Genomic DNA, 16,985 nt, shown 5'->3' with positions numbered 1-16,985 from the left:
ACTTCTTGCACAATACCTGATTTGCAGAGAAAATCTGGTCAAATCCCACAGCTACTGAAGAAAGGGGAGCTCTTGCTAGATCACCCAGAATGTGCCTGCGAGCACCATTGCTTCACTGGCTGTGCTGGGACCTGAATGTGGGTGCAATGTGCTGGCAGTTTCAGTGCAGGACAGGAGAGCCTGGCACACGCTCTGCCCATGTCCTTCCCAGCCACAGGTCAGCCCCCAGGTGAGGTCCACCTGGAGCTCTCATCCCGCCCCTCAGAGATGGTTTCTCCAGTCCTTGTTGAGGCAGGCTCATGATGTAGACTATGAGGCTGAAGCCCTCATCTCCGGACAGCTTTCAGAGGTGCTCTAGATGGAAGAAGTCTCCACTCCAGTTTCTGTTGAAGAGCAGCCCATGTCCCCTCCCAGCACACTTGCTGGAGGAAGCAAGGACAATTTGCAGACCATTTCCAGGCACTTTGAGTACAACCCCGTGTGCTGCGCCAGGCTAGGCTTGCTTTGTGATTTGCATCCTGTATTCAGTAAGACTGCTTTTGCCTTGGGATAAAATACCGTGGGTGAGAGGCTGCCGCAAATCTCAACATTTCCATGCAGCACAACAGGCCAACAGGTTTCTGATCCATCCTCATTGCCTGTTGATAGACAGTCAGCTGCCTGGTGGAGGAGCCATCGCAGGTCACTGGAGATGTCCCTGAGGGTTCAAGGCAGGCATACACAAATCAGTGGGGCCTCGACGGCTGCGAGCAGCTGTTTGCCACGTGTGCCAGCTAGCAATGGGGAGATCTCCACTGCTCAGAGGTTGTTAAAATCTGGCTCATAATCTGAACATCTCATAGCTGTAAATCTCCCAGGAATAAGTCTTGCTCTTGCTCCTCTGATGCTTCCTGCGGGGCCAGAAATACCATGCGGGCAGCCAGGAAACACCTAGTGAGATTTCAGTGCTCCAGTCCAGTCTGGAGCTAATAAATGTGGAAGCAGTTATGAAAATATCTCCCACCCTGAAATTAATAAAAACATATATCAGACCACAGTCAGACAGGTTCACGTCACAGGTTAAGTCATGAGTAGTGTCTGTCGCTGTTGGAACCAGCTCCCATGGCATGAGGGGCTGGAGGGACAGACAGGCAGCCACCGTGCCTGGTTTGCAGCAGCTGCCGGGTGCTCTCCAAAGGTGTCTTGTGGTATTGGGAAGAGCTTTGGTGTCCCAGTACTGAAGAAAAGTTGGTAACTGTGAGCGGCGACAAAGTAACCCTTAGTAGCTGATCTGAAGGGACTTGTTCTTTCCTCTTTTGGGTTTGATCAATGAGCAGCTCTGGACTCTCTCCCTGTATCTGTTCTCAAAACCACATGCCAGAGACCATATACTGGTTGTTGGCTTTGCCAAGCTGCCTGCCGCTTTTGACAGCCAGTATTTGACCTGGCTATGGGTCCTGATGGGCAACTGGTTTACCATGGACGTGCCTGGTATACCCCTACTGTCTGCTGGGATGAGGGCAATCCCCAAAACACATTCATGGGTTGAATCCATCAAGCTCTGTTTAGCATTTGCTTCTCCTACCCACTCCCTAGCATCTGCTGAAAGTTCACCTGTCCTGCTGACAGTCCTGCCAATGATCATCGCTGTTGGGGAGGTGAATCTCATACCGAAGGCAGGAGGGAGCACTGTGGGTTGGCACTGCCGCTCTCAGCACCCGAGAGTCCACCAGCAGGACAAGCATCTACTGCCCTGTCTCTGCAGGCTTGGTTTTGAGCTTGGTTTGGCCAGTGAAAATAAGATCTTCAGGGAATTTAGCTGCAAAACTCCATCAGTTTCGACCAAACATGCCCCCCATTTTTCAGTGACTTACAAACTTGGCCAAGCTTGAGCAGTTCTTCTTAGAGACAGCAAAAGACACATCCCTACCAGGGAGCAATGTTTTTCTTTTTAAGCCTTGGCTTCAAATATAAGGGCAATAGATTTTTCTTTAAGGAAAGAAATCCCCAAATTTGTTAACGTTGGCACAACACTGTATTTTTCACTAGCCTTTTTTCTCATTAGCAACTGAATCATTTTAGCAGGAACTTTTCCAGAAATATTCAGCCTGAGTCAGACACCCAGTCTCAAACATTTCAGCCCAAACAGTGAGTTTGGCATTTTTTACGTAAAAGAAAACAAGGGTCTTATCATTGGAAATCTCAGGCAGGCGTAAATGTTGCTGTTACCACCTTGGGCTTCAGTATTGCAGAGTGTTATTTTGCAGAACCAGTGTTGACAAGGGGACATCTCCAGGGCCTCCCGGTCCCTGGGGCACGTAGGGGTTTGGGAACTGGGCAAAGTGGGAAGTGAAGGGCACTTGGCGTGTGCAGCATCCCCAGGGAGGTCCTGGCATCACTCTGATGCCATCTTGTCCAGAGCTTTTCCGCAGAATTGCCATTCCTCAGGTTTTTCATGCATGGAAAAGCCTTCTGTTCCCCCATCCCTTTTTGTGCCACCAGGAAGATTTTCTCAGTGTGTTTCTCCCCAGGACCTCTCTCTCTTGTTTCACCTACTTTTGCAGTTTGGCCTTTCCTTGCTCTCAGGGGTGTTTCTCGTGCGTGGAGAGGGGCGAGAGGCATTTGGCCTCGTGGGGAGCAGGTTGGAGCCTTCAGCCCCAGCAGTGGGGGGGTCTCTGGGATGCATCAGCAAGGATGGGGCTTTCCTTCCCCCACCACCAGTGCACACTTGCTTTTGCTGCAAGCCAGGTTTGTGGCTCCGGCTTTGTGGGCGATGCCAGCCATAGCTGCATATTTTGTGGTACGTCCACACACTTTCCTCTGTCTTTTTGCTCCAACTGTCAGGAAAACCTGGGGCCTGGCGCAGACCCTGCGTCTCCCCTTTGCAGCCACAACACCCCGATGGATTTCCCCTTTGGTGGATTAGCTCAAGCAAACCAAACCAATTTCTGATCCTCATCCTACTCAGACTTAACAGCACACGCAAATGAATTTTCCCGAGCAAACGTTTTTGTTTAGTGTCGGCCAACTGGGTCTGTGGTTGGTGGCACCGAGCCACACGGGAGGGCACGGGGCCGCCTGCCCTGCAAGCAGAGCTGGATCTGGCCACTCAGTCCTGACAGCTCCAAGCTCCCGGGGCCACGTGTGGTGGCTCTATTGTGCAGGACTTCACTGCCACCACAGCTGGTGTTCGTCCATGCTTTGCCATTTTGCTGCAGCAAGTGTGGACAGAAAACCCCTCCCCAGCTTGGGCAATGTCCATGCCCCCCAGGGGACATCCTTGCAGGGTCACACCACCCGGGATCACTCGCCAGGCACAGCCCCGGCAGCCCAACGCACCGCAGCTCGTGCTGGACCAGAGGGGTCTGGCGGCATGCAGCGGTGCGGGAGCTTGTCCAGCAGCTCCAGGTTCATACCCAGCTGCTCCAAAACCTCAAACCAGCCAGCAGCAGGCTTGAAGGGACGCGATACTGTAGGGGACCAGGGACACCCTCCCGCTGTCTCCATAGGAGCTTTCTCTTTACCTCCCAGTCCAGCAAGCAGACAGGTTTCTGCTGGCTCTGGCTGCTCCATCTCCGTTGTCCCTTCTCTTTGATTTAAGGGTGGCTGTTTCCTTGACCAATATGGCCCTCAAAAATAATATCCCTGAAGATATCTCCAGGGATCCTCTGGGAGCAAAGCCCCTCCCCAGATGGGCACGGGCAGGGTGCCCCTCTCAGCGGCCGGGACGATGCATGTGAAGCTTGCTCCTGCAAAAGAGAAATAATGGCTCAGGCTGAGCTAGCAATTTTCTAGCAAAAAAACTTATCTGGGAAAAAGACAATTTTAAGGAGACTGAGACTATTCATAAATTCAAGTCAGATTTAGAGATTACTTTCAGCCCCTGGCTTCTCCTACCCTCCCCTTTCCCTCCCCCCCCGCCAAATTATTGTTTGCAAAAATTAAAACAAAATGTTTTGGGGTTTTCGTTTGTTTAAAAAAGCAGTTTGCATTTTGAAAATTGCCAAAATGTAAGTTTTGGAAGGGTGGGGTCTTTTGAAAGGGCAGCATTGTCATTGCTGAATGAAAACCGCGGAGAGGAATGTGTCCGGGGAGACACAGGGCGCTGGGACGCGGGGCCCGGGGGACACGGTGACAGCACAAAAGACCACAACTGCAGCTTCCACCACACAGCTCCAGCCTGCGCCTCCCATTCATGTATCTCCTTTCATTCTCCCACATGGAAAATCCTGCCCGCCTCGACCTTCTTCGATGGATTCATTTGACCAAGTCACTGTTTTAAATGCGGAGATGCTTCTGCTGTAGTTTCTTCACCCGGCTCCAAACCACAGCTTTCCTCTTTTCCACTCCAACCTTCTCCAGGTTTCTGAACATCTGCATTTAAATAATATCTGGTTATTCATATCAGAGCCTGGCGGCCCAGGTAGAGACTGTTTGATGAAGCTCTGTACATCTGCGTGCAATAAAATCAGCAAACAAAAGGCTTGTGAGATCTTTGGCAAAATAAGAGAAAGAAGAGAGCAGGAGACAGCAGCACTGAGCTTAGTTGAGCAACTGGAGCCAAAACCTTTCATCGGAGAGGACTCAGCACCTGGCACATGTTTTGCCCATAGCTGGGTCTGTGCTGCGTCTGCAGCCTGTGCAGGGGTATCTTCTCTATTGGGTGAAAAGCAAAGCTTGGGGAGCGTAGGTGATACAAATATTGGGAGGTGATTTTTATTACAGCTGGTGAAGGCGTTCATAGAAAGAAAAGATGTGTTGCTAAAGAGCCACTTACTGTGGCAGGGAAATTCAAACCAAGAAGCACTGGCTGGAAATTAAAGCCAGGCCAATTCATGTTAGGAACGAGGCAAAATGCTTTAGCACAGCAGGGGATTAACCGTCGGGCCAAGGGAGAGGGTGGGCAGGAGCCGCGTTTCCTGAGTGCCTCTGTCCAGGGAAGATGTGGCTGGGCGAGCCACACGCCCTGCCCATGGCACCCAGGGACCTAGCGCAGATTTGGAGCTGGGATCCAAAAGCATCATGACCTGCTGCTGGGTCCCTGTCGGTCCTAACGGCTCCCAACAATAGCGGTGTGCCCAGGCGTTGCCCGCGCTCAGCATCTCTGGGCCTGCACCGATGGTTTTCTCCGAGGCTGTAGCACCAGTGTGATGGATCCCATCACGACGTGTCCCAGCCTCGTCCCCAGCAAGGACTTTCTGACGCCTAGATAGGTCGTTTATTGCATTGCCCTAACTATTCCATCCCTATGCGCTATTGTCAGGAAAAAATAGGATGGCTATTTTCCTTCAGTCAGACCAAGCCTCTTCCATTGGGCATCTGCAGACACATCAGGCTACAGACAGTGCTGCCAGCTAGCCCTGGCTGGTGGCCAGTGGTGCACAGCACTGGCCACTCAAGACCCAGGCACTCAGGGTGAGCATAGGAGATGGTAATTTCAATTAAAACCACTCTCCTTGAGTCGGTTTGGCCCCTTCTGTCTGCACAAACAAGTGGATCGGGAGGGGGTGGATGATGGAAAAGCATCCGTGTACATGGGGTTAGGAGGCAAATGGTGCCCAATGGATGTCCTCGGTGCTCTGGGAGTGCAGGTGGAAGGAGGGGACAGAGCCAAGGCTAAGCTGACGGAGCCAAAAAAAGCTGAGAATTCACAGTGAAGGGGTGGCCATCGCTCCCAGGCTGATTGCAGTGCTTGCGGGGAGCTGGCAGGGAGGCCAAGTGCAGGGACACTGGGCATGGAGAGGGGCTCAACCAGCCCACACCTTCTCCCAGCTCATTCACTCCCTCCTGGGAGGGTTTATACCCCGAGGCATACACAATCTTTAGGTCTTTTGCTCTGGATGAGGACAGGGACAGCTGTTTTGGGGAGCTCCTTGCAGCTTCTTGTGATGTTCAGCTTCTTCCCTTCTCCAGACACTGGATTTTCCCATCCCTGGAAGATCAATGTAAAATTGATCCCGGGAGCAGGGCTGCGAGCAGCTCTGCACACTCCACTTACTCCTCCACATTCCCGCGGAGCTCTGTCCTGGTGGGACCAGCTGAAATATTTGCAAAGATCTTGAGAAAATCCCAGGATTTCTGCTTTCCTGGCTTTGCAAAAACATTTCTGCTTATCAAGCAATCCAAAGAAATGTCAAGATTTTCACTCACTCAGCTTTGAATTTTAAAAAGGGATTTGCCAATGCAATCTTGCAAAATACTCGAGTACCAAGTCCAGCTCTCCTAAAATACAGGTTTTAGGAGGAGGTGAGCTTTCATGCTCTTTGGAAAACACACATTTCTGCCAACTTCAGTGAAGAACTAGGTCTTCTGTGAGGCCATGCCACCCCCTGGAGAAATGTCTCCTCATGTTGGTCAATAAGGACTAAATCCTGTGGTTTGCAGCACCAAAGGCAGAGCTGCTAGTGAGTCTCAAGGCTTTGAACAATGGAGATGTGCCTGCATGGTCACAGGCTACAGCAGGGATGACAGACCCTCGGACTGAGGGACTTAAATCTTTTTTTCCTCTGCTTGAGCTGAGTCCTGAGGCCGTGCCATTGATACACGTGTTGCCTTGGTGGTTAGCTATAGCCAAGAGGACATCCTTCATGTGGCAGCCCTGGTGTGACTCTCAGCCGGTCCATGCCTGGGAGAAGGCTCTGCCTTGAGTGGAGGAACCAGCCTTCAGCCCTGTGCTCCTGCACGCCCGGGAAAAAGGTTTAATCTCAGCACCTCAGTCGCCTCTCTGTAAAACAAGGATTGGGACTTTAAAAACGCCACCTCCTTCCCGAAAGCTTAGCTCATGCATTCTGCAGGGCAGGAATCACCCCTAATCCCCTATTTGTACTGCACTGACTGCGACGGAGCCATCGTGCTGGCGGGGGCTGCTCAGCACGCTGTGAGAAAGGGGGAATACCATAGCTGAGCAGCTGCTGGGGTGCTCCTAGCAAAGCACAAAGTGCTTTTCCCGAGATTAAGATGGCAGGGGAAAAATGTACGAGGGGGGACGCAGAAAGCGCCCAGTGTGTGCTCCCGCGCTTCTTTTAGATGCAAACAGGCTGTTTAAGTGCGCTTGCAGCATCAGCAAATGTGTCTGTGGGACCGGCCAGATCTAAACAGCAGCAATTCCCTCTGCATGCAGGAGCTGTGTCTCCAGTCTCCTTGATGGTCGTCTCCTGTTTTGGGAGATGACAAATGCACCCGCAGGCTGGTGGGCTCATCTAAGGAGAGGCAAACCGCAGTTCAAAGTTGTGGCCCCACTCAGTGTCAGGAATCTCACTTTTTCATGGCTGGCAAACTGCTCTCGGGCCACTCTTCTCACCATTAGCGTGTTGGTGGCTGCTTCTCCTGCTCTGCCAGCGTTTGGTGGGGACGTGAGGTTGGGCCTCACCACGTCAGCCAGAGGAATTCAGATTGCAAAGCACAGAGAGAGAGGTCTCCATCCTGCTGGTCGGACGTGTCCAGAGGATTTTGCTTTCCCGTTTGCTTTCATGTCATGAGTTAGCTGGGGATTGTTCCTGATAAATAATCCAGAACTGCACTGTAATTTTCTGGGTTGAAATTTGATAATTAAGCAAATATAGCATGTCTTTGTCTTGGGCAAGCACCATAAGGTAAACAGGAAGGAATGAGGGATTAAGATGTCTCTGCTCTAAAGGAAGGTGACAAGCCCAGAGCCGTGACACCTTCGTGCCGAGCTGAGAGGCCCAGCTGTGGGTTGGCATTGCACAGATGCATTGTTCGGGGGTGAAGAGCAAATAAAAGCAAAGGGAAAAGAAAACAAGCTATAAAATTCTCGGCAAAGCACAGAGCCCCAGCAACTGCCTCTTGATGTTCCTGTGACAGCTCTGGGGAGAGGCAGGCGAGGGGTCGAGCTTTTGAAGTCCTTAAGTTGTCCTTTGCAAAGGCCCCCTGTTAAAATAGTCCCTGTGTTGACATTAGGCTGCATATGGTGGAGAAATTGGACATCTCCCGGCAGGTTCAGTCACAGCACATGCAATCAAAGCAGAGGGGGACTTTTTGGTGTTTGACTAACTGGGCGTCAGGCTGGCCCTGTCCCAGCAGCGGATGAGAGATGCGGAGGCAGAGGTGAGGTTTTATCAGCAAGTTCAGGGCTGCAGACACGTAACAGAGCCTTGTGCTATGGGTACCAAGCACGGGAAGGAAAGCTGGGGAAAAAGCTAGCTAGGAAGGTCTTGAAATGATACTTGGAGCTCAAACACACATGTGTCGGGACTGGTGAGAGTGGGAATACCGGGAAAGTTGGGCAGGTGATGTTGGAAACCCCCTTTCCCCCAGGGGCAGACAGAGGGTGCTCCCAGGATGTTGGGAAGCGGGGGGTTTCACAGCAGTTTGGGGGGGGGGCTTTGTACCAAGCAGTGGCATGATACAAAGCACCACAGTGCGAGAACGGATGAGAAGGGAGATAAGCAGTGCTCGCATAGGGCAAAGCGCTTGCGACAAAGCTGGAGGAGCAGCCGGGGGGTTGTGCGTTGCCGTTTCTGTTTCCTAACTGCGGATGGGCTCCCCGCCCTCGCAGCCCTGCCTGCACCCAGCTTTTAATTCACATTAAGAGTGGGGAGAGGCAAAAGGCATGTTTGTTGCAAGTCACGATGGTGAAACAAGCTCTTGGTGACCTCAGCTTCCCCTCCAAAAAGCTGGACTCACCACATAGAACTGGTCAAGGAGGGATGTGGGAAGCAGTTGGCTTCCCATAGCCAGAGGTGCCACCAGAGCATCCCATCCTGTGACACCCCCGCTGCAGCAGGGCACCCCAGGCAGGACCTCGAGGGTGCCCAGCCCCACGCACACGGGCTCCCCCGGGGTTGGCACCTCCGTGGCCGGGTGCAGATGCTGACAGTCTCCGCTCTTTGCCTCTCGCAGCCTGCAACTGCAACCTCCACGCCCGGCGGTGCCGCTTCAACATGGAGCTCTACAAGCTGTCGGGGCGCAAGAGTGGCGGCGTCTGCCTGAACTGCCGGCACAACACTGCGGGGCGGCACTGCCACTACTGCAAGGAGGGCTTCTACCGGGACCTCAGCAAGCCCATCTCCCACCGCAAGGCCTGCAAAGGTACCGGGTCGGGGGTGGGACTGCCAGGACTGCACGGCTCCTTCTTCTCCCAGCCCTTCCTGCTGCTCCTGCTTCCACAGCTCTTGCTCTCGCCAAACTCCTCCTGTTCCTTCCTCTCCCAAACCAAGCCCTTGAAATGACTTTTCTTACCCCCACGTTCCCTGCCATCACCTCTCCCTGGTCTCCCCAGCCTCCTGGTGAGGACGAGGCCACCGAAATACAAAAAGTCCTCACTGCGGAGGATGACTTTAAATTATTTCAGGTTTTATCACTTATAAATCGTGCTTCATCTGCTCCAATAGCCACAGCTAACTTGGTCATCACATATATAAGGGCAGAGTTGCACAAAATCCCAGGTACGGGGTTAGATGTAGCATCTGTAGATCAGCCTCCTCCAAACACCCGTCTCCTGCTCCCACCCTCCACTCTCGCCCCCAGCACTGCTGGGGGCACAGGCAGCGCTTAACCCACGCACAAAACATTTCGCTCCTCGGGACGAGGCGAGAACGGTAAAACAGGAAACAATTTTATTTTGAGCTCAGCAAATGGAGTTTTTTGAGGTTTCCTCTTCTCCTACGGTGGATGTGAAGGCAAGCAGGGCTTCAGCTGGGGCAGGAGCAGCAATAAGAGCAAATCCTGCAAATGAACTTTTTTAACTCTCGGCTGTCTGCTGGAAGAGATATAAATCCTGAACCTGAGACACAGCTAAAGGAATCAAGCAAACATTCAAAAGCCAGATTAGAAGATGCTGGGGTTTCCCGCAGAAACTTTCAGCTCTTTTCTCTCTAAAGACTCGTTTCAACAAGAAACGGAAAGCTTTTTGGCCCGAGTTGGGTATTTTTGGCTGGAAAGCTTTGGGTCTTCAGCGTTTTCAATTTTTTAATGAAAACGCTTCTTCATGGGTTTGGGTTTTTTTTTTTTCCACTGAAAACAGACATTCTTTGCCAAAGCAGAAAAAGAAATAACTTCTTTAGACAGCCTTACTCCCCCTTTTTGCACCTTGTAAAAACTATTTCAATGAGGCATTTTCGACCCACCCTGCACTGAGGTTGCTAACAAGCTACAGCTTCAGCTGAAGCGCGGGCTGGTGGGATGTGAACCCAGCCTGTGGCTCTGGGGGGGAGAGGAGCTGCTGTTTCGGGGTCCAAGGAGCCAGAAGGCAGTGGTGCAGGGGGGGCTGAGCCAATTCCACACGAGCCCCAACACCCAGCATCCTGGCCGGACCCCTGCTCCGGCAGCGAGCTGCCTGCCGCGCGTGGCCGCGCCTTGCCCCCCGGTCCCGAGCGGATATGTGTCGTAATAAAGTTCATATTTCTGCTTTCACAGCCAGGTCGCAGCCAAAGTAACAGCGCGTTAGGTTGAGGCAAACAAAGGGAAATTGTGAAGGCGTGGGCTCTCCTCAAGCAGAACCAGGCAGCAATGCAGGCGGGCATCCATCACCCCGGGGTAGCGACATGCTCACAGAGGCGTTTGCTGATGTCCAGTGCCCAGTTCTCATTTACCTTCCTGCTCCCCAGAAAGGCTTTCGGGGTGCTGGGGTGGTGGGGGGAATTTCCACCCCTCCCCAAGCACAGTTAATGCCTTCCCAGGGCTCTGGTTTATCCCGGCTGCCTCCCCAGCATGGGGGCTCCTGGGGAAGTGGTGGGATTTGGGGAAGAAGAGTGCTCTTTCCCAGCCACAGGGTCGCTGTGCATCCATAGGGATTCCGATCCTCTGGGATCAGCACAGGGAGCAGGGAGCAGGGTAGGGCAGATCCCATCCCCTGTCCATCCCCAGGTTTTCCATCCCGGGAAAAGGCAGTCCCTGCCCTGTGTTGGCAGTGATGTCCACGCTTAACCCTCTCTGCCTCATTGACCCCGGCATTTCCCAGGACCTTCCTCATTCCTGCTGTTCCCAGCTCTCCTCCCCAGCCAGGCAGCCTGCTCCCCTTCTCCTGCCCATTTATCCTTGCTGTCTCCTGGCCCCTCACTCTTGCTAACCTCTCCGTGGCTGATAGCGCGGTGGTCTTTCTTACCCAAAAAGCACAGCTGGGTGGCAGGTGGTGCCTGCTTGTGGGAAACCTCAGAGCCATGCTGTGCCTCAGTTTCCCCAAGCGAGCACACAGAAAGATGCACGCTGGCCTTCGCGAGGCACTCTGTGATGTTTTAAGGCTGAATTTCCCAGTCGCTAGGTCATTCGCTCTATTAAATGCTCTTTGCAATTGCCCTTTTCTCATCTCCCTGCCTTCTCAAACCGCTCCTGCTCTTGAAATTTGAGATCCCCAAATTTAAATACTTCTCCAACCCCCCACGGTTTATAACAAAAATGTGGCTATTGGAGCTAACAGATACAAAGGTATGTAATAAAATATGCTGGTGCATGAACAGCTCCCTGACTCGCAGGCTATTAGCACAATTTCACAGTAGTTGGAATGGTTTATTGTTGGCATAATCCATCGTCCTATACAAAAGCGGGCGAAATGAAGTTTCCTACAGCAAAGGCATTCCTTTGAAAACTCGTTTCCCTGAGCTCTGTTTATGACACAGGGGATTTTATGTTCCCTCTATTTTTCTCCCGTGATTCAGGGACTGTTCTGAAATAACTGTTGAAAACAGGCATTTTTAAAAAACAAACCCTACTGTCTAACAACTTCAGCCATTTCTCCATTGATAACAATATTAATTTATCATCTCACCAAGCCATCTGCCCATGGGCAAAGCTCTCCCAGAGTCTCATCTTGACCGAATGTGTTTAGAATTAAGGAATTAACCATCCCGTAGCATCTGCCATCTCCCTCACAACTGCCTGATGTCTCATCTCACCCAGCAGATTGTGCTTTCTCTGTAAGACTTGATTCTTTCAACCATCGCATTGCTCCGTTCATGTCCTACACGTAACACATTTAAACAAACGCATATAATAGAGCACCAGTGCCTTGTGAGCCGATAGAGAGCTGCCAAGGAAGCATGCAGCACACAGCCACCCTGGCAAGCATGCGTGAGCTCGGGCAAACTCACAGCAAATGTTCCATGAAAGAGCTGCTGAAGAGATTTTTGTATTAATTCAATTTCATTAATTCAGCACATCCAGCTAAACTGCCTTTCCTCTCACTTGTGTTTCTCATCTCTCACTCCACCCTATGCACTAGGTTACGTACATCATAATGCATCGAACGTCAGAAAATTATAGAGGCATGACTTGCATTATTTTAAATGGTTGGTTTTGGTATTTATGCGAAAATATCACATTGCAGAAATGCTTGCACAATGTGTGCTTTTTTTTTTAACTTGGAGAAAAAGAAAATGCCATAAACTTTCACACATGTTGCAGGGCATGGTGTGAGGCTCAGGCAGCAAAAGGGGAGCAGAAAGTGGAGCTGGGCAGTGCCCTTCTGCTCGGGTGGAGGGCTAGTTGGTTTTCTAATAGCCAAACCTATTCTAATTTTTAATTAAAAGATTTTTTTTAATGATCTGAAGTTGTCTTAGCAGCACAGGTGAAGGCATAAGAAGTCGGGCTTTAAGGATGACTCTTACCCTGATGGTTAAAAGTGGTGAAGCCATGCCATGTTCCTTGCCTGTGCCTTTGCTTCCAGTTATGTTCTTGCAAAAACGATAAAAGCAAAAAAGTTGTCAGTGGTCAGAGATGCCCTGTCGCAGAGCCACGCAACAGGCAGAGCATGGCATGAAGTCTGCAAACCACATGCAAAGGAATTGATGACAGATGGAGCACGGATATTGCATGAAGTGGCAACGCTGGGTGCGCGCCAGAGCCTGCCAGGCTGGAGCTGGGAGCTGAAGGAGGGCTGTGACTGCTGCGGGTGGGTGGTCAGGCAAACCCAGAGACACCAGTTACTCAAGCAAGGGCTCGGGCTCCCCCGGAGTTTTGAGGTCAGACCGCACAACTGATCTCTGTGTGGCTCCAGACGGGGACTCTGGGGCTGAAGGAATCCGATGGTAGCGGCGGTCCTCGGCCATGGGGGATGGATGGGCTCATCCCAGCGGGCGCCGGAGTAGGATGCCCTTTGCTGTGGCAGATACATCAAAAGCCTGGGTCCTGCGCACACTCCATAGGTGTGTGGGCTGTCCCGAGAAACAACAAAAACCCAGACATAAGAAATTTCACATGTTCATCTTTTAAAACTCAGAATAAGGGCAAATTGTTCCTCCTTTCTCACTGATTTCTGTGAGAGCATGAAGAACTCCCAAAACGCTGAAGTCCTGCTTCCCATTCCTTCTGCTTTCCCTCCGCTCCAAATGACGTTGCAAGTGAAATTCCACATCTGGGTCCTGCAAACCTCCGTCCACTCCGCTCCATCATGGGCTGCCTTAAATCAGGGCCCTGGTGATAGTTCTTTTGATTAAATTCACTCCTGATATTTGCCAGATTATTGGCACTAATGTAATTCTATTGGAACAGAGACTCTGCAGGATTTTATAGCCTGGCTGTAAAACATCTCTGCACTTCAGGGAAAGGATTTACACACTTTTTGATGAAAAGATGACAAATGATACACGTTATGAATGCACTTGTGCTGAGGCTGCCAGTGTAAACCCCTTGTGGAGGGGCAGGATTTGGCACCTGGAGAGGTCATACTCATTAGGGCTCAGTTTTTTGGTAAAAAATGGGATCACCTGCCTCCCCTGTGCTGTTGCAGCCCCACGCCCATGCTGAGCCTGGCAGACTTTTCCATCTGCGTTGGAGGATTATTTAATGGCTTGTGCAAAAAAAAAAAAAACTCTCCCAGCCTACCTGCCTGTCCTAGCTTGGACCCGTAAAGGCTCAAGACTTTCACATTTGCTTTTTGGAGACGGTCTGGGTTCAAGCAGAGAGAGGGTGAGTGCCGTCCCCATGGGCTCGGCCTCCGATCCTTGATTTAATGGGTGTAGATGCAGATTTTCTTCCCACCCAGCTGCAGGCTTTTAGTGTATGGGGGACCAACGCAGCTGAACCCCTTTGGCTCCTTGTGTTGCCTGGAGAGGAGAGCAGAGCTCCTCATGACAGGGACAGAGGGACAAGTCCCCCATCTCTCTCCACTGACTATAGAGGGAGCTGCATGACCAGCTTAGAGCAGAGAGCTCATTTCCACAAGGCTGAAGCCAGGGGAGATGAAGCCTCTTCCTGCTGCCTGGAGCCCCACTGAGAAGTTGGGGTGCAGGAGGCATCAGGGCTAAAACCCACATTAGACGGCAGAGGCTGACAACAGGCTCGCTGCCACCAGCGTACTGGTGTCCCACTGTTGGTGTCCCATGAGCCATGTCCTACTGTAGGACAGGAAGATCAGCCTGTCCATGGTGCATCTCTGCAGGTTTCAGTTGTGATCAGCATCCCTCCAGCCTCAGAGATGTCCCCTACCGCCACGGTCCCCAATCCACAGCTAAGTGGGGTTAGGCAAGCTCACAGCTAACACATCCCAAAGACGTAGGAGTGGCCTGGCTGAAACCCCTAAACCAGGGCTCCCTGGGGCAGCACGGCCACCAGTGGTGGCTCCTGGCAGGGCTCCTGTCCCAGCCTTTCCTTGTCCATAGTGAGTATCCCAGCTGGGTGGGTCCCACAGCCTCCCTCCTGCCACTGCAGGGACCCCGTCACTGCTGGGCATCAGTGCAGGGGATCTACCCTTGGTGTCCACCTTAGGAGGAGGCAAAGTGCATCCTAAGAGAGATGCTCCTTTTCCCAGAGCAACCTCACATTGATGTCCCTCTCTAGTCTAGCTCATTTGTGGTTTCACAAGGCAAAGTCCAAGGCAATACTTTCTATTAATTCCCTCCAGGGAGTTGTCTTTAATTATCAAGCTTCCTTCCTTTCCTTTTCTCCTTTTCTTCCTCTTTGAAGACCAGCTGGAGCTATCGTGTAGATGAGAGAAGAGCCAACTCGTAGTGCTGGCAGGGCTTGGATTGAGTTCTTGTGTGAAGGCTTGGTCACCTCTGAGAAATCACATCACTGGAGAAAGTCCAAACTTTCAAGGCATTGATCTGACAAACACAGACTTTATTTTCTCCATAGGGCATGCTCTTCCACTGCTGCGAGAACAATTTTCTAGCTGTATTTCTATACTGCATTTGTTAGTGACTATGCCTCAGTCACCCCCTTCCCCAAGGCCCCATAATTCTTTATATTGATATTATTCTAAGTGCTGAGCACTGATTTATGGTTTCTGCATCTAAAACTTGTCATCAGCCACCCCCCAGGCGCACACAAAGCAGTTGGAGAAAGTTTATAGAAATGCAGCTTTAAGCGACATGGGTCGCTGCGTGGAAGTGTCCTGGGGCAGCGCAGGAAGCTTGAGTGCCACTGCCACCAAGTGCCACCACCTCCATGGCACCTCCACGGCCCAGAGCAGAGCCGCACCATTCACCTGCTTGGGCTGGAAGGGTCCCAAAGCAAAGAAGGGACATGATTATTAGAGAAAATCTTAAACTGTTTTGAGTTTGTAGTGTGAAAACATGGAAAAGGAGTGGGTTTTTTTTTAATGAAGACTTGAGCTCAACGCAACATGTCTACCTTAATGTGCCAGCTTTTAAACATCCATGATTTTTATGACATGTGAGCAGCTATGTCAAATTAAGCAGCCGCTTCTGTGCAAGCCGGAGTGGGAAGAGTTTGCTGTGTCGCAGCAGTGGAATATTCCTGTGGCAAACCCAGTGACTGAGACACTTCCTAATTGTTTCAAGCCAGATGGGGCTCCATGTGCCAGCCTTCATCCTGCTTTCCCTTCCATGCATGCTTTCCCTTCCAGTTCCAAAGACTTTCTAATTAAGTCTGATCTATGTGAGCCATCAGTGAGGAACAAACCAAATGTCAGAGCCGTGCACAGCCCTTTCCCCCAGACCAGGGCAGCTCCACCAACTCCATGCAGTGCACAGGGATGGTGCCACGCACCGGGACACACATTTAGGGACCACAGATATCATGTTCCAGTTTCATGTTTGTAGCCACCAGTGATCTGAAGCAGTTGTACTTCTTGCTCCTCTGCATATCTCCCCCTGAAAGAGCTCCACTATTGGTGTTAGTTCTCCGTTGTTAACTGGGACGAGGATAAAATCCTGCTGTCTGGTCTTCCCAGAAATTCATGGGTGACTTTCTCTCTCCCTGACTTACGATCAGTGCTACCTCCCAGCATACAGCAGCATTTAAACAGGTATATTTGCTTTCAGTGGAATATATTTTAGGCAGTCTGGGATTGAAACCTGGATGCTCGGAGCGAGCACAGGGGACTGGTAGGAGACCCCCCTCTGGGGGCTGGGAGAGCGCCAAGGGGCACCACTGTGGGCAAGGAGGCTCTGCCATCCACATCCCAGATGAAGTGCACATGCCGGGGGTCTCTGGTCTGCTACAGTCTCCAGACGTTGGCTTAGAAGGTCATTAACCAAAAATAAAAAAGGAAAATTTAAAAAAAAAGAGAGGAAAAAAAGAAGAAAGAGAGAGGTTTGTTTGTGCCTGGTGATAAGATCAGAGCAAAATCACCTCCATGCCAAAAATTTCCTTAAGCTGCAGCTGTCTTCAAGCTCCAAGGGAAGTCAATAATTTCACATATTGCTCCCACCCAGGCGTGTTTTGCTGCATGATTCAACTCCCCTGCAAGCCTGGACTCTCCCGCTGGGCTGGGCAGACGCTGTGCACCCCAGCCCCGCGTCAGTACTAATGGAGGGGGGCTGCTTCTTAGTCTGGGCCCTCCGTTCTCCTCCAAAAAGCCACGTCGGCACTTCCAGAGCCCTTTTCAGCACAGCTCCCCTCTCTTCTAGGAGCGTCTTTTGGACGTTGCTGAATCGGTAGAGACTAACTTGCATTTAAAGGCAAATTTGAAACAGACGCAGTTTAGGGAAGGGGAGGTGTGGAAGGGACTTTTGACATATCTTCAAACGGGCTGGAAAGACATCTGGACGTAAACAAGACAGCGTGTCACCAGGCGGGGGCCTGACCTGCAGCATAAACTCCAGAGCGCGGTTCTGATGTGTCCGCTCGGCGTCCCCAGCCCAGTT

General features: G+C 51.4%; 1 protein-coding gene across 2 annotated transcripts in view; it reads left to right on the top strand.

The window, feature by feature from the left end:
* The window catches only part of NTN1 (netrin 1), a 106,008-nt gene that overhangs the window by 46,592 nt on the left and 42,431 nt on the right, over nucleotides 1-16,985 (top strand). For both annotated transcript variants that reach the window (XM_076353605.1, XM_076353606.1), the window contains exon 2: nucleotides 8,842-9,030. In XM_076353605.1, coding sequence (XP_076209720.1) covers nucleotides 8,842-9,030 — 189 coding nt within the window. The remainder of the gene's footprint in view (nucleotides 1-8,841; nucleotides 9,031-16,985) is intronic.

The sequence above is a fragment of the Aptenodytes patagonicus genome, chromosome 16, assembly GCF_965638725.1.
Source record: "Aptenodytes patagonicus chromosome 16, bAptPat1.pri.cur, whole genome shotgun sequence".
Lineage (NCBI taxonomy): Eukaryota > Metazoa > Chordata > Aves > Sphenisciformes > Spheniscidae > Aptenodytes > Aptenodytes patagonicus.
Note: the sequence above shows the minus strand (reverse complement) of the source record. Positions and strands in the feature narration are given on the sequence as shown.